Source organism: Typopeltis vanoorti, chromosome 6 (assembly GCF_054136105.1).
Source record: "Typopeltis vanoorti isolate ZY-2024b chromosome 6, IOZ_Tvanoo_1.0, whole genome shotgun sequence".
Taxonomy (NCBI): Eukaryota; Metazoa; Arthropoda; class Arachnida; order Uropygi; family Thelyphonidae; genus Typopeltis; species Typopeltis vanoorti.
In genome coordinates, this window is record NC_143554.1 from 64,453,739 (window position 1) to 64,477,533 (window position 23,795).

General features: G+C 35.8%; 2 protein-coding genes across 7 annotated transcripts in view; one reads left to right on the plus strand and one right to left on the minus strand.

The window, feature by feature from the left end:
• The window catches only part of LOC150105499 (prostatic acid phosphatase-like), a 381,909-nt gene that overhangs the window by 352,722 nt on the left and 5,392 nt on the right, over positions 1-23,795 (plus strand). The window lies entirely within an intron of this gene.
• The window catches only part of LOC150105500 (natural resistance-associated macrophage protein 2-like), a 244,546-nt gene that overhangs the window by 87,202 nt on the left and 133,549 nt on the right, over positions 1-23,795 (minus strand). For all 6 annotated transcript variants that reach the window (XR_016548450.1, XM_090394214.1, XM_090394215.1 and 3 more), the window contains exon 13: positions 20,549-20,599. Coding sequence is in view for 5 of the 6 variants with exons in the window: in XM_090394214.1 (XP_090250340.1) it covers positions 20,549-20,599 (51 nt within the window). In the remaining variant the exon portion in view is untranslated. The remainder of the gene's footprint in view (positions 1-20,548; positions 20,600-23,795) is intronic.

Here is a 23,795-nt window from a genome sequence, read left to right on the forward strand (position 1 = left end):
TATTCTATTGTCTATTTCCAAATTTAATCTGCCATCTTCACAAAAAAATGCCTAAAGAGCTAAAATATTTTACTTATTCCATAGGCCTCCATTCAGAATGCATCTGAAGTTTTCTATGTGCCTACCTATTTTCAAAGTTTTGGTCTTTTTACTGCTGATTTTCATGCCAAATTTGTTATAGCTGTTATTCAATTTAGTTTGTGAATCCTGAAGACTTGCACTAGCATGTGTTTAGGAGTACTTCATCTACATAAAGCAAAGAGCTAAGTTTGACATCTCCAATTCTAAGCAATAAAGAAAATTGCTTAGAATTGGAGATAATTAAGAATAAAGATCACATTATGAAAGAAAGTGACAGCAATAAAGCTTGCTGTCACTTTCTTTCATATTGTGATCATATAGATGATGAATAAGAGTGGAGATAATGTGCATCCTTGTCTTATCCCTGATTTTTACATCAAGCCATCTTCCTGTATTTCCTTTAATTCTAACTACTGACTGACAATTTAAATATAGACTGTGTATTGCTCTGTATAATATTCCATTCAGCCCATATAATTGTAGTGTTTTAACAAAACATTTCTCTGGGCACCTGCCCAGAGAAAAGCTTTTTAAAACTGTCACATGCCTTTTCCAGATCTACAAAACTTAAGTACAGATCCTTTTCATATTTCTATGATTTCTTAACTATTTGTCTTAAAGTGAAATCTGATCTTGACAACCTCTATTTGGCCTAACCCCAGCTTGTTCTTCTCCAAGTTTCTCTTCCACAATCTTTTTCAACCTCTTCTCAAGTATGCTTGCATAAATCTTACTTACCTGGAACACCCAGTACAGAAATTTTCACATTTGGTTTCATTCCCTTTTTTATAGATGGATACTATGAGAGCTCTACTCCAATCACTGCGAATTTCACTTCTGACTAGGCCCTCTGAATTATGCAGTGCAGCCACTGCAAAACTTTTATACCTTCATACTTAAGCATTTCTGGTCAAATATCATTTATTCCAGCTACCTTTCACACATTTCAAGTTTTGATGGCTTTTTCTACCTCAAGTGTTAATATGTACTCCTCTTTGCATTCCTCTTGAAACTTTTCTAGTATGGTTCTGTCACTGCTTGTTTCATTTAACATTCTTTCAAAGTAATTATTCCAGACATCTAGGACAGCCCAATTTTCAGTTTATGTCACCTTTATCATCTTTGATTCATTTACAGTACTCTTTCCTCCATTTCTCAGCTTTTTCAATAGCCTCCAGAATATTTTGCCACCTTCATGATATTTATTTTCTATATTCTTACCAAAGTCTCTTCATGACTTTTACACACAGCTTAGCTCTCTTTACATTTTTCTCTGTGTTCTTTAAGGGCATCTGCACTTATTTGCTAGGAATTTTGGTATGCTTTCTTCTTTTTCCAGGACTGCTTCTTTAACTTCTTGTGTCTACCATGGTATTCTTATGTTTCTATCCTTGCAGACAACTTCATCACATACCTCCCTAGCTGAATAAATCAATGTCTTTTTCAGAGTTTGCCAATGAGATTCCAAGGTTTGATTCTTGTTTTCAATTTGTTTAATTTTTTTTTTTAATAAGGTTTGTATAGTCAAGTATACAATTTACTTGTAAAAGCTATTTGACTTCTTCTTAAAACTTTCTTACATACTGTTCTTTTCAATGTGATATCCATTTTTATCCTGCTTAATTTTGTAATAGTGGTTATAAATAGGGGTTTGTTTTAACAATATTTGCTATGAGTTGATGTAATGCACTATCTACCAATAATTGTCCAGACACCTCTGTTATTTGAAGTTATGGAACATTCTAGGTTTATTAATAACAAAAACTGGTGTACAGATAGTATCAGGAAGCAGTATTTTATCATAGCAGTTGAATACAGGTGATATGGCAACACGACATGAACTCGGCGACAGAGAGATGTCATTGTGAGCTGTCACATTGGCGACACATCCATACATGCTACTGCCACTCAACTGTAGCATCCAAAATGAATGGTTGGCAATGTGTTCAACAAATGGAGATATTCTGGCATCACTAGTGCAGGAAAACACCCAGGGTGGCTGCCAAAAATGACTGACAGGAGAAGGAGGATGTTAAAATGGATAGCACACAAAAACCCATGTGCTTATAAGCACAAGATAAGACATATTCTGGTCACAAGTCAAGCACTGCAACTGCTTATCTATGAATCATGTAAGTTGAGGACTTACTGTATACATCAATACCATACACAAGAAATAGCAACAGTGATGTGCTTATAAGCACAAGACTTTATAATATAATAAAGTCTTGTGCTTAATGTCTAAAAGTTATAAGTTATTATAATATACCATCCATGATGAGTTCCAGAGCACCGGTAACACCGTCGTGAGCACTAATACTGTATGAAAGGAACTCCATTTACTGTTTCTGCAGAAGAGCAGCAGCACACAAGCTGAACATCACAACAAACAAGGCAGCTCATCTGGCCTGGTGCAAAGAGCATGTGAACTGGACAAATGACCAGTGGAAAATGGTACTCTGGAGCAATGAATTAAGGTTCACCTGTTTCCAGTCTGATTGTAGGGTGTGGGTTTAGAGGCAGCCTTATGAACGCTTGTTACCACAATGCGTTGTACTCAAAGTACAGTTTGGTGGTGGGGAAGTAATAGTGTGTGTGTGGGGGGGGCATTCAACTGGTTTGGAGTGGGACCAATGATCGTTGTCTGTTGTTCCATGAAGTCAGCTCAGTTCCTGATATTCTGGATAATCAGGTGCTGCCTACACAGTGCAGGCAGCACCTGATATGGAACAGACGCGTGTTACTATGAAGACGATAATGTCCCATCCACAAAGCTGCAGCAGTTATGGATATGAAGAGATGGGTGTTAAATGACTCGCCTGGTCTGCACAGAGTCCTTACCTCAATTCTATCGAACAACTGTGGGATGAATTGGAGCAGTGATTGAGGCCCAGAGCAGCACGGCCTTGATTTGTTGCTGAACTCAGTGCTGCTTTTGATGAAGGAATGGAGACAAATTCCATCTGATGTCTGCCACACATTTGTGGAAAGCCTCTCTCAAAGGGTGCAGGAGGTGATCAAAGCCAAAGGTGGACATACCTGATATTAGGGTTCGCCTGCTGGTATCAACTGTAAATTGCTCAAGTGTCAGGACAATTACTGGTAGATAATGTATGTGTCTTACCCCTAACAGATTATAGCAATTCAACTTAACAATATTTCCTGAAGAAATACATGTATCAGACATATGAAAAATATTAATAAGAGCATGCCATCTTCAAAGTGCACAATCTATATAACTGTTAGATCCTTTTTGGTCATAATGCCACATTTAACTTACAGTATTAATAATTTCCACATTCACCACCAACTACATATTTAATATAAAAATAAATGAATATTACCTCAACCATTTTTTTTTTAAGAGAAATATATAAATCTATACTAGAAGTCCAAACAAATATCATTTTGTTAACGATGCTGCATGTTTCTTGTTGTACTGTTCCTAAACAGCTTGCTTAGTCTTGAGATCTATAATAGCTATAATTTAGGAACTTTTAGATATGAGTCTAAATACTACCTTAAACTGATATCACTAAGTATTACAGCAATATTCTTGATTCTTTGCTTACAAAGGACACAGCAAGTGCTTCCATAAATCTTATGTCTGCTTGTTAAGCAGCACATGCTCTTGCCATTACCCATCTTTTAGTTGTAAAAACTTACTCTTTAATAGAATTATGTTTTAAATTCCTTTTGTGTTTTAGAATTCTTACTGCACCTGACTGACTCAATGCTGGTTTGATCATTCAGAAAACAGCATTCCATATTTGTTGGCAAATTTGTTGGTTTTTATCTTGTGGTGAATAGCATTATATAGTCTGATATTTATGAATTTTCGAGTATAATGAAGAATGATATTATTCAATACAGAAATAAAATTATGATTTTTTTTCCTTTATTGCAGTTTGATTTACAAAGTCTGAAGGTTTTATGTAAGTTGAAGATTGGCATAAATTGAACAGTGCTTAAACACAATGTATATGTTTGTTTCAAAGAATTATTAAACAAAACAAGTTCTGCTTATGTAAAAGAAAATTTAGTAAACAAAACTTTATTCAGTATCCTATTGAGTAAATAAAAATAAAAACACATGCAAGTGTAAGAAATCTAATATATACAATACTATATGTTCATTATGAATACATATATACATGTTAATCATTTGTAACATATTGTAACATATTCTACTCTGCAGATGTGTTGATGTCACCTTGAAGTACTTGTCCAACGTATAAAGACTCAAACAGTTGGCAGAAGCGTTTGGAACAGTACATACTATTGCATGTCATGCAATGAAATAGCATGTACTGTTCCAAACACGTGTGCCAACCATTCAGTGTCTAGATCCTAGGCCTTTAAGCTTAATCATTTTAAAGCATTCTGCAATCTGATTACTCTTAGTTTTTGGTAGTTCAACTTCTTCTCCATCTGAAACCTCATTTTTTTCTTTTGCCTTCAAGCTCTATCAAATTCTATCGTTGCACAATGCCTTTGTATAAGTTTGCAAGAATTCAATGAAGTCATTTTTCTAAGTTTAATTCTGATGTTCTGGTCATTTCCATGAGGTCTAATTACATCTTTATGTTCTTCAGAATTGCTTTAACAATTTAGCATTCTGTCCTTCAGTGGCCATTACTACCTGTTTCAATGTTGTCATAGGTAATGTTTTTTTTGAGTCTGTGAGACTTTGATCCATGGATTGAAGGAGGGGAAGCTGTATTTTCAGGCAAATATTACAATTATGTTTTCATGATATTCACACATAATTGCTGGATAATCAGATGCATTATCCATCAGCAGTAACATTTTAAATTGTAGGTTATTTTCTTGTAATATTTTTCAATCTCATGATTAAATAAATGATGGGGAAACTTGTCCTGAAAAGTCCCCGAACTTTTCATCCGATTTCCATACAACAAGTAGCAATGCCTATGAAATATTTCTGAAGACCCTTGGGTTTCATTATGATAAACTAGCAAGTTTTATTTTGCAGCATTTTCACCAAAAAGAAGCATAAAGCTGTCCTTTGATATTTTAAATGCTGGCATAGTTTTTTCATTATTATATGTAAGATCAATCTGGCATTTTATCAATCTGGTAATCCTTTTTTTTAATGCAGAAATAATTTTATTCCCCAAGTCTTAGGGAAGAACTCCTTAGCTGTTATAGTGTATGCATCATCCACCTCATCAGTCACTCTAGTATGTAGTTTAATGTGCCTCTAAAATCTTTGAAACCACCTGAGCTTATAATGAAATCAATGACATCTCACCACGTTTATGCTTTAATTTTCATCAAAAATGACACAAGGCTTTTTCTTATATAAGCACAAGACTTAATGGTAGCAATCTATCACCAATATTTTTTTTTTATTTCTATTAACGTGCTTTTTTTTTTTAAATGACCATGGAATGCATTGGAAGTGAACTTTTCATCTGCTGCATAATCCAAACAATCTTTATCATCTCTCTAACAGTCTATTCATTCATTCAAGTACATGAAATGTTTATGAACTTATTACCTTTTTCATGTCATTTAATAATTTCTACTTTTGTCTGTTGTAATGCACCTCTTCTTACCACTTGTGAGTACATAAATTCATATCACTTTTACATTTCTCAGGACATATTTAAGGTTTATATTTTGTTTACAATAAGTACTACATATGCTCACTAACAGGACAACTTGTACTCAAAGTAAAAATGGTGAAAACACTATCAGCTGTGTATCTGGTTACTAGGCCATCTTATGTATCAGGTTACTTAGCCATCTATTATGTTCAAAAAGGTGCTTGATTTGTGACCATTGCTGGTCAAGAACTGCAAATGCTTATCTATGAATCATATAAGTCGAGGACTTACTATATATATATATATATTTTTTTTTTTTTAAAAATAGATTTAATGACTTAAAAACTGAGATCACTTATAAAGATTTAATAAGATTAATACAACTAGTTTCGGCTTATAATAGCCTTCATCAGGTATTCTTAAAGGAAGAGAATAGTAATAAACATTGAAGTATCTAAAAACTTGAAAATACAGGTAAAAAATCGCCACACATAATTGATACATAAAAAACGTTGTATTTTTTCAAGTTGTTCTAACAGGCATGCCATTGTTTATTGCAAGTATGCGTGCAGACTCACGTGAACGCCAATATTGAATAACTGCAGCATGGCTATCTGGGATGTTATAACTCAAATTGTTGTTTAAGTGGACAGGATTCAGAAGGATTTCCCTTGATTCTATAATTTTTCTCTCAAACTCATCATCAGAGCGAAAAATATTTTCTGATCTATCCCAGCAAACAGAGTGGCTTTGTTGATCATCATTAGGATTATTTGAAAAAAGAACATGACTGGATAATGCAGTTGCATGAGATCTTCTGTAAGAGATGTCTCTTTTATGCTCTTCTATACGTTGCTCAACAGATTTGTTAGTTTGTCCGAAATAAGGGATATTGCAATTGCACCATAATTTATATACACCTGGAAATTTTAGGTTGTGATGAGCAGGCTTTGGATGGCTGATTAGAGAACGAATTTTTGGAAGGGTGGTGAAGAACGTCTTGATGTTATATTTTTAAGGACTTTTGCTAATTTGTTAGAGACTGTGCTAATATATGGGATGGAGATGCTGCCTTTAAAATTACTAGTTTCTGTGGTGCACTGTCTAGGAGGATCCAGAAGAAATTTCTTAATTGTTTTTTCAGAGTAACCATTTTGTTTAAAGATAAGAGAGAGTTGATTTATTTCTTTTTGTAGTTCATCTTGTTCATTCAAGAGAGAGCGTGCTCTGTGTCCTAAGGTAAATATAGTTCCAAGTTATCAGCCATCCAAAGCCTCCTCATCACAACCTAAAATTTCCAGGTGTATATAAATTATGGTGCGATTGCAATATCCCTTATTTCGGACAAACTAACAAATCTGTTGAGCAACGTATAGAAGAGCATAAAAGAGACATCTCTTACAGAAGATCTCATGCAACTGCGTTATCCAGTCATGTTCTTTTTTCAAATAATCCTAATGATGATCAACAAAGCCACTCCGTTTGCTGGGATAGATCAGAAAATATTTTTCGCTCTGATGATGAGTTTGAGAGAAAAATTATAGAATCAAGGGAAATCCTTCTGAATCCTGTCCACTTAAACAACAATTTGAGTTATAACATCCCAGATAGCCATGCTGCAGTTATTCAATATTGGCGTTCACGTGAGTCTGCACGCATACTTGCAATAAACAATGGCACGCCTGTTAGAACAACTTGAAAAAATACGTTTTTTATGTATCAATTATGAGTGGCGATTTTTTACCTGTATTTTCAAGTTTTTAGATACTTCAATATTTATTACTATTCTCTTCCTTTAAGAATACCTGATGAAGGCTATTATAAGCCGAAACTAGTTGTATTAATCTTATTAAATCTTTAAAAGTAATCTCGGTTTTTAAGTCATTAAATCTATTTTTAAAAATGTATCACAACAACCGAGTTGAAGCATATAATTACATATATATATATACACACACACATCGATACCATACACAAGAAACAGCAACACTGATGTACTTATAAGCACAGTCTTGTGTGAGAAGTGGCTTAAGGAGAGACAAAAATAACTTTTCAACGTGCTCCTTGAATAGCTGCAGACTGAAGTCTTTGAGAAACAACGTGAAGTAGACTGCTCCCAAAAACAGAAGTAAAAGGAACAAAAGGAGTAAGACATGAAGTGGATTCAGTAGCAGTTGAACTGGGCATGGATGCTGACCAGCAGCCACTTGTGTCATTACAGGTTTAAGGAAAAGTGGATGAATGATGAAAGGCTGATGGTGATGTGGATGGTTGTCTCCATGGTATTAGTGCACTATAGGTACTAATATATAGTGAAGACAGAAGAGCCATCAGACAGGACAAGAAAAATTTTTATACTAATAAATGTGAAGAGATAGAATTCCACATGAGGAGGCACAATTATTATTACGGGCAACTTCAAGGAGTTCCTTAGACTCATCGAGGGAGGCCCTAATATCACGTCAAGAACAACTATTCAACATTCACACAATATCTATCATACTTTGCCTTGAACTCATTTACAGTCATGGCACCCACAATATACTCTGGCAGCTTATTCCACTCATTCACCACTCTCGAAGTAAAAAAACCTACTTCGAACAACCTTGCTAACCACACTCTTGTCCAGCTTCCATGGATGGCCCCTAGTCCTCCCACAACCAGTCCTATTCTCAAAAATATCTTCTGAATTAATCTTGTAAAAACCCTTCAGTAATTTGAATGTCTCAATCATACCCCCCCCCTTTTCTGCCTATCAACCAATTTCTGCAACCCAAAAAATCTTCAACCTGTTCTCATAAGGTTCACTCCATAGACCTGCTATCGTATTGGTCACTTGTCTCTGAATCCTCTTCACCTCCTCCCCATCCATAAGAAACCCTGGTGCCCATATCTGGGCACAGTAGTCTAGATGCAGTCTTATCAAAGCTCGATACAGAGGAACAATAACCTGTTTGTCTCTGCTCGTCAAAATATTTTTCAGCAACCAAGTGATTTGATGAGCTGATTTAGCCACTTTTGCAATGTGCCCCCAAACTTTAACTCCCTATCCACCAACACTCCCAAATCCCTGGCCTCATCAATCTCCTGGAGCACTTTTCCACCAATGTGGTATACAGCTGCTAATCTTTTCACCCCAAAATGCATAACCTTACATTTTGCCACATTAAATTGACATCCATTCTCCTTAGCCCAGTCCTCCAAATTATCCAAATCATCCTGCAAAATTTTGACATCCTGTGCATTCACTATTGCTCTACCCAACTTTGCATCATCAGCAAACAAATGAACAGCTCCTCTCAGATTCTTTCCTATATCGTTAATGAACAAATTAAACAGTAGTGGTCCAAGAACAGAACCCTGTGGCACACCACTAGTCACAGGCCGTCTTTTGGACTCTACTCCTGAATAAATCATTCTCTGATATCTCTCCATCAACCACCCTCCTATCCATCTCACCAATCCTATATCCATCCCCATATGCTGCAGTTTACTGATTAGAATTCCATGTGCTATCCTGTCAAAGGCCTTAGCAAGGTCCAGTAGAATCACTATAAACCTATTACCCTTATACAGTTCAGCCGTCACTGTGTTATAAAATGTGAGCAAGTTACTGAGGCATGACCTACCCTTCACAAAACCATGCTGTACCCCGATACAGTATCCCATTTTCATCTATCCAATCTTGTATTTTCCTCTTAACCATTTCTCCAAGACCTTGATAACGATTCCTGATATGCTGATCGGTCGGTAATTTACAACAGCAATCTTGGGCCCGCCTTTATACAGTGAAACTATTATCCCCCTCTTTCCACCCCCTCGGGACTAAAACAGACCCGAGACTCAAATTAAACAAAATGGTCAAGGGCACTGACAATTCTTTAGCCACTTCACGTATGACACAAGCTGGTATACCATCCAATCCCACAGATGTGTTGACATTGAGGTTTTGTAATTGACTATTCACCTCCACTTCATTCACCACAATTCCTGTATAAGCTATAGGTTCCTTTATTCCTGCAATGTCACCACCTGGATGATATACTCTTACAAAGTCTCGCTCAGTAATTCCACTATATCAACTGATTCGGTTACCTCCCTACCATCGGCATTCTTTAAAATCATTCTGCCGTGTACATTTTTTCTTTTACTTGCAACATAACAAAAAAAATGTTTGGGATTCTCGTTAGCTTGCACGGCTAATTTTCTTTCATAATCCGCTTTTGCTTTTTTTTTTTTTTTATTACCACACTCGTTATCCTTCTGGCCTGCGCTTTATACCGTTCATGTGTCTGCAGGTCACCTTTCTCCTTAAATTCTCTCCACAGTTGGTTATTTTTTTTTGTAATGGATCAAGCTTAATGGTGTTATTCATCCATTTAACCCCTACTTGAATTACTGACTCCGATACCAATACTGACTGTATACCTCGGACTCGAGGTATACAGTCAGCCATTGCCTCCTGCAAACACTCCTTAACCACCTCCCATGCACTATCAACATCCAGCCCTTGCAATTTTACATGCCATGGCACTGAACCAAGCAAACTCCTAAGCTTGTCATACTTACCAGCCTGGTAATTCCACCTGTACCCTGTGTTAATTGAAAATTACACACATTTAGCCACCTCCCAAGTCAAGACTCTACGATCACTCTCACCAATTGGTGGCAACGTGGTCATATTCGTTACAGCCAAATTCTCAGATGCAATTACTAGGTCAAGAACTCTCTGACCCCTAGTATTTTCCATTACATGTTGTCACAGATAGTTATCCCTTAATCACTGCATAAAATCCAATTCCTTCCTCCCATGTGTCCTTTCCTCCTTTCAATCAATGTTACCATAGTTGAAATACCCCATAATAATTAACCTCCTTCCACTCATTGCTTCTATTTGCTTATGCATACTGTCTCCACCATCTATTCCATCACCTGGTCTATAGCAGCACCAAATTATATTTTGTTCTGCTAGCCTCAATCTCACACCAAATAGCCTCAACTGTGCTCTTTTCTCTATCCTGGAGTTACTTCTATTCTCCTTGGCTGCAGTTCATCAGCTATCATCAATAACACTCCTCCCCCCCCATTTTATTCTCCCTGTCACTCCTAAACACATTATACCCCTCACATTCAATCCCACTAGCTATATCATCTTCTGTCAGCTATGTTTCACTAATGCCAATAACCTGTGGCCTGGAAGAGCCAACCAAGGCCAAAAATTCTTCCTTCTTGTTCCTAATACTCCTGGCATTAGTATACATGAATTGCAGAAGCCGTTAGTCCCACCCCTATTTTGATGCCTTATACTGACTATCCCATTCTGATTTGTTGTCCTTTGTACTTGCTCGTGCATATTATACACATTCATACACTCAACTGCCTCCCTACTCCCCACCCCCTTAATAAATCTAGTTTCCCTGATTCTACACATCCACTTCATTCAACAACAATTTTTCAAGTCTCCACACACCAAATCCATTCAAATGCAAACCATCCATCTTATATAAATCCTTTTGCCCATCAAACTCACTCCACACCACTTCTTCTGCATAACCTGCACAAAGTCATTTGCAATTATGACCCTCCTTCTCAACTCTTCTGTCATACCATGGTAACAGACTCACTATCCTAACTCTCTCACTCTTTTCTTTTGCTACCTCTAGTAATTCCTTCAAATCCTCTCTCATAGCAATTTTCTCATATATATATCTCATTTATATATATATATATATATATATATATATATAAAAGGATATTTTGAAGTTTGTGACCTAAAGCACAAATTTAAGCCCAAATTGAATGTCATCAAGACCAGAATGGAGCAGTACTAACAGAAGTACTGGAAATAAAAATAAAAAAAAAAGCAAACGGAAAGAATACCATGAGGAACTGTACAGTAGAGAGGATAAGGAAGATTTGGCAGAGCCTTCTCACCAGGAAAATTTCAATGTGGAATTGAACCTCCTCCACCAAGGCACGAGGTTGAGAGAGCAGTTAAACAGCTGAATGGCAATAATGCTCTGGGTGCAGATGGAATTCCAGCAGAGTCAATTAAAGTCACAAAGGATAAGAATGTTTCACAGATTGATTACAAGGATATGGAGACAAGATCCTGGCCTAGAGACTAGAAGAAGTCAGTTTTCATACTTCTACATAAGTGAGATATGAAGTATTGCACAAACTATAGAACTATTAGTTTAATCTCTCATGCAAGCAAGATTTTATTAAGGATCATTTTAAATAGGACTGAGGCTAAAGTTGAGGCATAGATGCCTGCGGAACAAGCAGCTTTTAAGAAAGGTAAAGGTACTAGAGATCAGATCCTTTGCTTAAACAGATCATAGAAAAGTATAAAGAATTTTGACTCCTATGGTAATGTGTTCCATAGACTATTCTAAAACCTTTGACTGTGTCCAACATGTGAAACTGTGGGAAGTAATGAAAATCGGTTTTCCTCAACACACAATCAGGCTGATAGCTAACTTGTACAGTGAGCAAGAAGCTATAGTAAGAACGTGTGTTGGATTAACTGATTGGCTTCAGGTTAGAAAGGGAGTTAGGCAGGAATGCCTACTTTCTCCTCACATGTTTAGTATCTAGACTGAGGATAGCATACATTTAGCAATAGATGCTTAAGACAGGAATTAAGATATGTGTTAGATTGATCACTAATCTGAGATATGCTGATGATGCAGAGCTCCTTTAATAATGAATAAGTAATACAAGGACGAACTAGAACAAATTCTTGATAAAGTTAATGAGATCAGTAAGAACAGAGGACTTCAAGCTCAATCCCAGCAAGACAAAGATTATAATTCTCAAAGGAAACACAGACAGGGAAGCTCCTGAGAAACGAGTGTACCTTTATGTAGAATGAATTGAACAAATCAGTAAGTTTGAGTACCTGAGAACCATTATTAATGCAAAGAATTGCTGTTCAGAATACGTCAGAAGAACAGGAATGGCCTAAAACAGCAATCAGAGACTTCTCTCAAATCTAAATGTATGGATCTATCTCAACAGGAACAAAGTTGAGGATTGTGGCTGCAGCTGTTTTTCCAACAGAGACTTATGAATGCGAGACTTGGAACCTAAAGAAGTCTGACAGAAAAAGGATAGCTGCTTTTGAGACGTGGTGTTACAGAAGGCTGTTGAGAATATCATATATACTGAAAAGCGGACAAACAGATAGGTACTAGAAAGGATCAGCAGAACTTTTAAGGCACCTTAAGGATATTGACAGAGGAAAGATAAAGTACTTTGGACACAGTGAAAGGATAGAAAGACTTCTCAAAACAGTAATAGAAGGTAAAGAAAGGAAAAAGAGTTAAGGGTAGACCAATGAGATGATTGAATGGATGGTGTGTCTGGAGTGAATGATCTTCAGAGAGCTGAAGTCTCCAAAAAAAGCATACAAATAAACCATGTGGAAACAGATGTGGCACATCAAGCATTTGAGTGACAATACAGCATCTGTTGCTGTCCAATGAATAGATGGATGGATAGGCACTAATACTGCGAATGAGTAACTGATTCTTCAGAGAGCTGAAGCCTCCAGAAAAGTACATACAGCAGGACCACCTGGAAACTGATGTGGCACATATCTGTTGATGTCCAATGAATAGATGGATGCATAAGCACTAATACTATGGATGAGTAATAACCTCTTTTGGATGGGTTCCCCCCACATTAAAACTGTTTCAGTAGAACATGCACATGGAAACATGAACAGAAAAAGGCACAGGACAGAAAAATAAATGCCTGCAATTTTTCACAGATATTTTTGTGAGCAAAGTTGAATCTGTGGAGAAATGGAGAGAATCATATATAAAACATTGCGCTTTTCTGGATAGCATCAATTTAAATTTAAACCTTAATGGGTTTGTTTTGAAAATAATGTGAAGTACGGTGTAAACTAACTTCAAAGGTGAAATTTGTCTAAAGCCACTTGTGATGATCCATATTTTCTTGGACTGGATTAGGATACTTTTTGAAGAACTAAGGCCTACATAGCAGTAGGGATTCTGGATGAATGGAAGGAATGAAGCCTTGAGATCAAGAGAACAAACAGAAATAAACCATGGATAGGAGATGAAGAAATCAGAGGTCATCCCATTATAGCGTCAAAGAACATACCAGCTGAGTGAAGGATGACTGTTCCATAGCAAATGAAACTTAGATAAGATTATGACCTGAGTTACCAAAAGAAGAGTGAACGTCTGAAGCATATTGGGAAGGACAGCTGGTTAAGAAAAGTTCAGGGTGTTAGGAAGATGGTGAGGATTATCCAATATTCTGATCAGCAGATAGACCATTTGTGTTAGATCACCATTAAAAGCAAAATCATCATTCTTTCTAGTTTGAATCAGTGGAATTGGAGAATGGAAGGGAAGCTAATTTGGACAAGAGATGTTGAAATCCTCATGGAAAATGACCTCACTGTTTGTACTACAGAAAACAACTTTAGCTATGAATAATCAAAGAAGTCAGTAGCCATAAATTAATGCTACAAAATGCAGTAAGAACATTTTAACTTGTTGATGTTGAGCAATGTCCACCGAACTGTCTTAGTGATATTAGACAATTCAAGATGCAAATTGAACTGATTTCAACAGACAGTGTTTGCAGGAATTTGCTTCAGTGTATGTATGTCAAGTTCATGCGGGACAGATGTATTTTCACACAGTTTATATGCTATCTCAGGAGGAAGATGGATATGAGATTGAAGATGTGGTCGCAGCAGCACAAGGTGATGCCCTTGACCTGGTTATTTAATGAAAGTCTTGTAGTGGGTAGGGTTCCTAATGAATGGAAAGAGGGCAAAATAGTACCACTCCACAAGCATGGTTCTAAGACAGAAGTCTCCAACTATAGGCCAGTCTATATAACTGCCATTGTGGTCAAGGTGTTGGAGATTGGTAACGAATGGAATACAGAATTGGGTTGATGGACATGGCATTCTTTATGAAGATCAGCATGGATTTGTAAAGGATAGGTCCTGCTTCAGTAATTTACTTGCATTTTATAATAAAGTGACAAGTGTGTTAGATAAGGGAGAATCATATACAGTGATATTTTTAGACTTTGCAAAAGCATTTGATAGATTACCACATGATAAGTTGGTGTACAAGCTGCAGAAGATGGCAATAGACAGTATATTGGTTAGATAGATCAGAGATTGGCTCTCTGAATGATACTAGCAGGTTGTGTATGATGGAGCAGTGTCTCAAGAAAGAAGGGTAACCAGTGGCATGACCCAGAGTTCTGTTCATGGGGACCTGCTGTTTAACTTGTTTGTAAACGATATATCATGTGGTCTGACTGAGGATCTTCAGTTATTTGCTGATGATGCAAAGTTGGGAAGAATTATAAGTAGCACTGCTTCAGGAAGATTTGAATAGACTTTTTACTTGGACAAATGAGTGGGGGTTGTAGTTTTAATATCAATAAGTGCAAGGTGTTGCATTTTGGAGTGCAGAAATATAATGCTGTGCACTATATCAATGGTGCCATACTGCAGGTAGTGGATGCGATTAGAGATTTGGGAGTGATGGTTGACAGTAGACTGAAGTTTAGAGGGCATATTGGGGTTGCAAAGGTTGCACATCGTAGTGCTGTGATAAGCAGTACTCTAACATGCAAGGATAAGGAAATAGTTGTGCACTGTATAAGGCACTAGTCAGACCACACTTAAACTACAGTGCTCAGATCTGGTTCTGGTCACCTGGTTTTCAATGTGATGTGGAGACATTGCAGAGGGTCCAGAGGCAAGTGACTAAGACAACATCAAAACTTTGAAGAGATGTGGATTGCAGAGTTTAGTGGATAAGAGGAAGAGAAGTTATATGATAGAGATGTTTAAGTTAGTTAGAGGATTTTATCAGATTAATCCAGAGGGGGATTATAAAAATAATAGAAGGTGAGAGGGAAAGAACCAGAGGTCATTCCTGGAAGTTATGTAAAAGTGTGGTGAAGAAGGGTGTGACGAGTAGATTTTTTACATGGAGAATTGTCAGTGAATGGAATGCATTACCAGAATGTGTTGTTAATGCAAGGAGTGTTAAGGACTTTAAAATCCTATATGATAAATATGTTGTCAGTTGAATGAACTTCCCACGATGAGTCTGTCGACTCTATGGAGAGAATAATAATATATTTGTTACAACTTTTTTAGTAGAATTTTATTTTGTAAAGTTAGCATCTGTGAACTGTCTTGGTGATATCAGATGCAAACTGAACTGATTTCAGCATATATATTGATATATGCAATCAATATATATTGATAGCATCAGCATGGCCAAAGATTATTGGTATCTCCGAGACGTGGTTGATGGAAGATGACATAATAATAGGAATAGAAGTAGCAGGGTACAGCATTTTTTGGCAGGATAAGAAGGGAAAACGAGGTTGTAGAGCTGCTTATGATAAGTGATGACTTACGTCATGTAACAGTCGAGGTTTTGGAAGGCAGTGACACTAATGGTTTTGAAAGCATATGGCGTGAGGTAGAGGTGGGCAAGACAGGATTTTTAGACAGTTGGGCTTGGCAAGTGCAAGAAAAATGATTGTTATGGGAGATTTCAACTACAGCAGTATAAGCTGGGAAGGGGAAAATGCATGTAGTAATAAGGGAATGGAATTTCTAGAATTCTTGATGGGAAATGTCTTAGGCAACATGTAATAGAGGGAACAAGAGCTTCGAGTTTTGGATTTGGTCATAGCATCAGAAGAGCTGATAACAATTGAGATGACATTTCTCTCCCCCCCCCCCCAGTGTGGTTTTGACTTGGAAAATGAATAGACATGCAGGAGTATCAAAGAAAAGGGAATGTATGTGGAATTATAAGGCAGGTGATTATAATAGTCTTAGATATCAACTTGGAACAGTTCCATGGAGGGAGAAATTGGAAGGGCGAGATATCATTAGTGCTTGGGAAAGTGTGAAGGAATATTTGTTAGCAGCAATAGCAAGCTGTATTCCACAGATGATGAAGTGGACACAATTTGATGTAAAGTGGATGACAAATGATATCAAACAGGAACTGCAGTTGAAAAGAGATTATGGAAGAGATAAGGAGAGGGGTGGAGGACAGATACACAAAGAATATAAGACACAGGCCAGGAGAGTGACCAGAATGGTGAGGAAGGCAAAATGGAATATGAGAAAAGATTGGCACTAAGATCCAAAGAAAATCCTAAGGAATTTTTTTGCTATGTGGCCAGTAGGAGAAGAAATGATTGTGGAATGACATTGTTGGATAAAAATGGAAATAGAGCGACTGATGCAGAGGACATAGTGGAGTTGTTCAATGAACTCTTTATTGGAGTATTTCATCCTGGAAGAGGTTTTAATGTTAGAGAGATAGGGCAGTTTCAGGGTTTAGAGGTGCAAGAGGAGAGTGTGTTCCAAATAGTATTCTGGATACCAGTAAAGCTACTGGACTGGATGGTATTTCACCACGGGTTTTGAGAGAATGTGCTAAAGAACTAACAGCTCCATTGACGTGGAGCTGTTAGTTCAATGAAAGTCTGACTACAGGGAAGGTACCCAGGGAATGGAAGGAAGGTAAGGTAGTGCCAATGCATAAGGGCAGTAGCTGATTGGAAGTGTCTAATTATAGGCCAGTTTGTGTGTCATCAGGAGTTGTTAAGGTCTTGGACAAATTAAGTGAGGGACCATATACAGTATTGTGCAGATGAGGGTAATGTAATGTTATCTGTGAGAATCAAGATGAATTTGTTAAGGGATGCTCTTGCTTCAGCAATATGATTGCCTTTTATAATAAAGTGACAAGAGCTGTTGATGAGGGAAAGGCATATACTGCCATTTTTCTGGATTTTGCAAAGCAATCGATAGGGTACCAAATGATAAGCTGATACTTAAGTTACAGCACAGGGGTTTAGATGTCTGGTTTCTTAACTGGATTCAGGACTGGCTGTCTGATAGGTATCAGAGAGTTGTGTATAGTGCAGCAATATCAAGGATGCAGAAGGTTACAAGTGGAGTTCTACAGGGCTCGGTACTGGGACCAGTATTGTTTAACCTTTATATCAATGACATTGCCAATGGATTGCATAGGGATATTTAGTTGTTTGCAGATGATGTGAAGCTGGACAGGGTTATTAGTAATAGTGCAGATGTGGCAGCCCTTCAAGAGGATTTGAATAAACTGGACAGATGGGCAAATGAATGGGGGTAACATTTTAATGCAGCAAAATGTGATGGTTGGTAGAAAACTGAAATTCAGGGAGCATATTGCAAAGGTGGTGAAGGTAACCCAGATGATTGCTGCAATACTGAGAAGGACGGTGACCTGCAGAGATAAAAGAGTTATCATTCAGTTGTATAAGACTCTGATCTGACCACACTTAGACTATTGTTCTCAAATTTGGTCCCCAGGATTTGAAAGGGGATAAATTAACTATGGAAGGGTACAGAGGTGGATAACAAAGATGGCTTCAGGACTGTACACATTAGTTATGAGGATCGGCTGAGGGAATGTGGACTGCAGAGTTTAGTGGATAGGAGAGGTGATATGATTGAGACTTTTAAACTGTTGAGAGGCATTTACAGGATTGACACTGGGGAGTTCTTTCACTTGGCAGAACAATGGGAAGGAGCGATAACAAGGGGCCATCCCTGGAAGTTACGAAAGGAAGCTGTGAGCAAGAGGGTGAGGAGTGGTTTCTTTGCATGGAGGGTGGCTGAACTGTGGAATACATTGCCTGATGGAGTGGTGAGAGCAAGAACGGTCAATGAGTTCAAAGAGTGGTATGATAGACTGTTTCCAAGGAAGGTCCTCCCATGATGAGTCTCAACTCCATGAAGGCCTGAATAATAATAATATCTTTATTTGCTTTAGAAAATTTTCTTTACACAAATCATTTTCTTTCTATACCTAATGACTGTATTATAAAGAGTTGTTACCATGTATTTTCTGCAAGTGGAAATTTGAAACAGGATGCTAGAAGAAAGGTATTTAGTTATGTACTGCATTTGGTACTACAATAAAAAACTCTCTCTTGTGTACCATGTAGCATTATGAAGGGTCCTTCCAGTTATTTCTAATTACACTAATTGTTACTAAATATAGTATGTAGACCATAAATGTCTCTGTACCATATTTAGTGATACAATAAAACTAATTGTTTTTCTTACTTCTGCAGTATAGTGTCTATTGGGGATTTTTTCCTACCTGCTATGCTATAAGAATAGCTTCCTTCCATTCTTCAGAAAGATCAAAAGAACAGATTTAAAAATTCCAGTTATAATAATGAATCATTTGCATATTATAAATTGAACTGAGTCTGTTGATCTCTGACAAAACACTATCATATGCAAGATAACAATTATTGATAAGAGAGAAGAGTCACTGACAAAAAGAAAAAAAAAAAATTATGTAATGAACATAGAATTTGCAAAAGGATGAATAATTCTAATGCTTGGAAATTATTTATGCATATATTCCTATGCACAAAGTGTATATGGATCATCAGTAAATAAAATTCTTAGAAAACAAAGTGAAATATAAACTAAAACATGGAAATAAATATTCAAAACAAATTGTACAGGATGAGTGCCACATCTAGATGAATCGCCTGATGAACATTATTAGTTCACTGAATTAGCCCCTCCCTATAGTTATTTGTTGACCTACTAATGTATATGGCCGCTGTTTATTATCAGTTAGTTATATTTCACAAAAAAATATCTCCCTCTCCTGATATTTTTTTTAAACTTTTTTTTTTGTTTATACCTATTATAGATGTTATTCAGTTTATAGATCATGTTATTTGCTCCACCCCAGCAACTTATAGGACACACACGCGCACACACAGCCAATGTAAATTATTAATTATTCATTTGTCAGTAATGAAAACATTTCTATTCATGCCTGTTCTTACTCTCTTATATTTGTCATTTGAGAATGGCTCAATTTGTTGATTCAAATATTTACACCCTGTAATTATTCAAATACATCAACCAAATATAATAATCTCCTTAATTACTGTTGACTAATATATCCTAAACAAACACATTCGACAGATTTGGTTCCGATTGAAGAACCTGTCACAACGTGTTGCACATCTGCCAATATGCATGTCAGAAATTATGGCAACACAAGGTGTATTCTCTCCACCTGCCAGAAGGTGGAGGTTGTAGCGGGAGTTTTCCAAATGCTCTGATTTTCCAAACCAGAGAATATGAAAAAGAAGGGATTCTAGATTTAGCATTCTCTGATATGGGATGTCAGATCTGACGGATGGATGAATAAAAAAAAATGTATGACACACACACACACACACTGTAACAAAGGATCATGCAGAATGTAGTTCAAGTAACTATCTACAATAGTTGCTGAAGTGGTTCATAAATGAGCAAATTCTTCAGTGCTGTTTTCCCAAATGACTGAAACATCATTAATGTAAAAATTCAAAACATCAAAAGATTTATTTGGGTGCTACTTCTAAAGCTGTTTGCTCAAACCATTCCACAAATTTTACTAGCAGATATGGGTTTTAATCCACAGTTGTAATCCATAAACCCTCAATCTATCCTCATGGGGAACATTCCACAGACTACTCAGCATCTTGGCCACTTGCCTCTAGATCCTCTCCACCACTTCTTCATCACCAAGAAACCCAGGTGACCAAACCTGAGCACAGTAATCCATACAATACTTTATAAAGTGTTGGTCATATCAACACTTTATATATTTATTATATATCATTAGAATTAAAAACTTAAGCCTAAGGAATAATTGGCTTTTATTTGCTTAACTCAAAATCAATAAATACATGGATTTACTTTCAAAAATTTTAAAATGAAACATACTATCAGATATGCAGTTTATTAATAGGTATATAAAACGTTTTATTAGATATAAACTTACAGGAAGTGATGCTAGTCTTTCCAGTCCCATAGATACCATAAGGCAAGCAGTCTGTGAAAAAGAATTAAGACATTAATCACAACATTACACACACTTGGTAAAGAATACATATAACAGTAATTTCTCAATTATTTCCCATTAGAGTGAAAATGCAAAAAAAACCATAAACACTTTCAAGCAAATCTCATGAAAGTAGTAATAGCCCAGTTTTTTTTTTTAAGCTTGTAAAGTGGGTGTGAAAATTTTTAAAAACTTCAACAACATGAAACTTACAGGCAAGTATCAGTAGATTTTGTAGATGCAGAATTTTCCAGATAAATTAGGAGAATTTATTACAGATAATAGAACAAGTATTTAATGCAGATAAAACTGGCTGCTTTTGTAAGAGAATGTGCACTGGATCTTAGCTAAAAAAAAAAAAGGGGGGGTTGAGAAGGATCTGTTCCTGGATTCCTTGACAGCCTTATACACTAGTGGTAATATCAAACCAGTGGTCATCTTGTACAAATCACTTAATCCATATGTAGTAAAGGGTTACATTAGTGTACATTAGTATCATTAAACTGTTTTTGTTTATGGAAGAATAGAATCAATTTGTTTAATTAGTGAGGAATTTAAGACTGATTTTTAAGAATATGAGAGAATTAACATAGCAAAATACACTTATCTAGAATCTTACTTATGTGTTTAGATATCAATAATAGAAATCTGATACCACTCGTAGCCTATTTTTACAAGTGGAAAAATTGATGATAGGATAAAAAAACTAACTTTCTACAAATAGTAATTAAAGAACATTTTCTACATTAGACCTGAAACATGAAACTAGACAACAGGTTAGAATGACAGAAGTCTAGAAATGCTGTAAGTCACATGTAATTCCTGGTAAGAAGAGTAACTCAGGAGTGAAGCTACAGCGAAGAGTAATAACGTAACTGAAACATGTTAAGTGAATGGGAAAAGTAAAAAGGAGTATAAAACTTTAGCATGAAGCTTTATTCATACTCTAGCCATAAATACATTCATGATTCAAAATTTTGTAACAGTTAAGCTATGAAGAACTGTCTAAGAAGTTTCTTATGATGAAAAGTAATGATACCAGCTGCACTCTGTATAAGGATGTTCCAGAGACTGTTTAAGGATAAAATGCACACTTACCACAAAGGAAGAATTTCCCTTTCTCTCTGTCAATCACATTGCTGGTAGTTTAAGCGTTATACATTAAGTAAAGTAATATAATGTCTCATGGTGTTAAAAAAAGAAGGAAGGAAATGGTGTAGCATTTATTAAATTTTAACATTTAATCAACTAAAAGTAACAAAGAATTAATATCTTGATACAATTAGTAGTCATGTTGACTGATTTAATATGTACTGTGAACTCATGTAATTAACAATAAATTAATAAAGGCTCAAGCCGAGGACTGTAGAATCAATTATGTGGTCGTTTGTTTATGACCACATAAACAAATACAAGTTGTTCAAAACATGTCATAAACATAATTTTGTTACCATTTATTAGTTAAGCAGCTACCCAGCATTCCTTTACTAGGTGAATGTACCAGACCTGCTTATCCTCTTCCTCTTTTATTCTGTTTACTTCTGTCATCTGGAACAGCCTTCCTTATGAAGTATTCCCAAACAATTACAAATTACAACTTGCAGCTCTTTTATAAAAAAAAAAAAAAAAAATCATCTTAGTCCTCATCTATGTCCCACACATGGTGTTGATGTGCTTATAGGTCTCTTGACTTCTTGTATAGGGGATCAAAATTTTTAATCAAAAATCAATATTTAAAAAAAAAAAAAAATCATCTTAGTCCTCATCTATGTCCCACACATGGTGTTGATGTGCTTATAGGTCTCTTGACTTCTTGTATAGGGGATCAAAATTTTTAATCAAAAATCAATATTTTAAAAAAAAAAAATCTTCCACTTGAAATGTTTCTAAATTCTGTCTCCACAACAATATTTCTTCTTTGTTTATTGTACTATAGAGAATCTTAAATATTGCAAATATCACATCCAGAAACACTATACAGAAGACTGTATAAATTTCTCCCTCAAGGCAGTTTATATTATTCTATCCTCAATTCAAAATACATTCTAAAACAATTTAGTATGGACAAACAGTGGCCCAATTATTAATGGAGATAACTTTCCAAATCATATTACACACTATACTTAAAAAAAAGAATTCCGGATTTATATCTTCTGGTGGTTGGTCGCCATTTAAAAGAAACAGAGATAAATCTCTTTGTTTATATTCCATTTTTCAAGTGAATATCTTCTCCTTTCTTTCTTGAAATAAATATTCCATTCCAATCTCCATAACAAAGAACTACCAAACTATTGCCAAAAGCTGCACTGTTTCCTGGATATCTGTGCATACATGAACTCAATTCAAATGCCTGTTTAAAGAATCCTTCAACAGGTTCAGCCATGTAAAGTAAAATACCATGTAAAGTAAAACTCAGCAGTAAGGAAAACAAGTTTATTATAATATTTCAGTCTTTTACAGTAAGACAATTTATTGATATTTGCACACCAAAAAATAAATGCAGTTCTTAAGCTTAAGATCTGTTAACTTTTGCATGGTATCTCTGTTACCAATTCAAAACATTACTGAAGTTCAATGATAACATAACTTAAATCCTGTAAAATGACCAAATGAAGAATTTTTTTTTAAAATTTTCATTGAGATGAATTATAACAACAAATTAAAAATTTTACAACATTGTATTAACGTTTATCACATCTGAATCTTTTCCCAACATATAGAATTCTTAATAGGTAAATCATTTAACTTATTAAAACAAAATCGGGTGGTTTCTGAATAAAAATCATCAGATTCTCCATGCTGGAAATTAAACCCAATACCAAAATTGGAAAGATTCAACTCAGCTCTTTATTTTATGAAGATGTTACACTCCTAAATAAATCAAGTTTTAAGGATTTTTTTTTAAAACTAGATTGAATAAGTGCTACCGTATTTATGAGTATGAGAGACTTCAATGCAAAAGTAGGCAACTATTCTGAGGATATGAAAGGAGTAGGGACATTGAAATCATGTAAAGGAGCAATAAAAGAAACTTTTGATATAATAAAAGGACTTTCAAAAACGCACAAACCTATCCCACTAAAAATGAAAGATAGAAGAAGCAATCTGACTAATGAAGTTAAAAAAAAAAAATCTGAAATCTTGATGGACTAACATTTTTAAATCAAATATAACTCGCTTTCCCCCA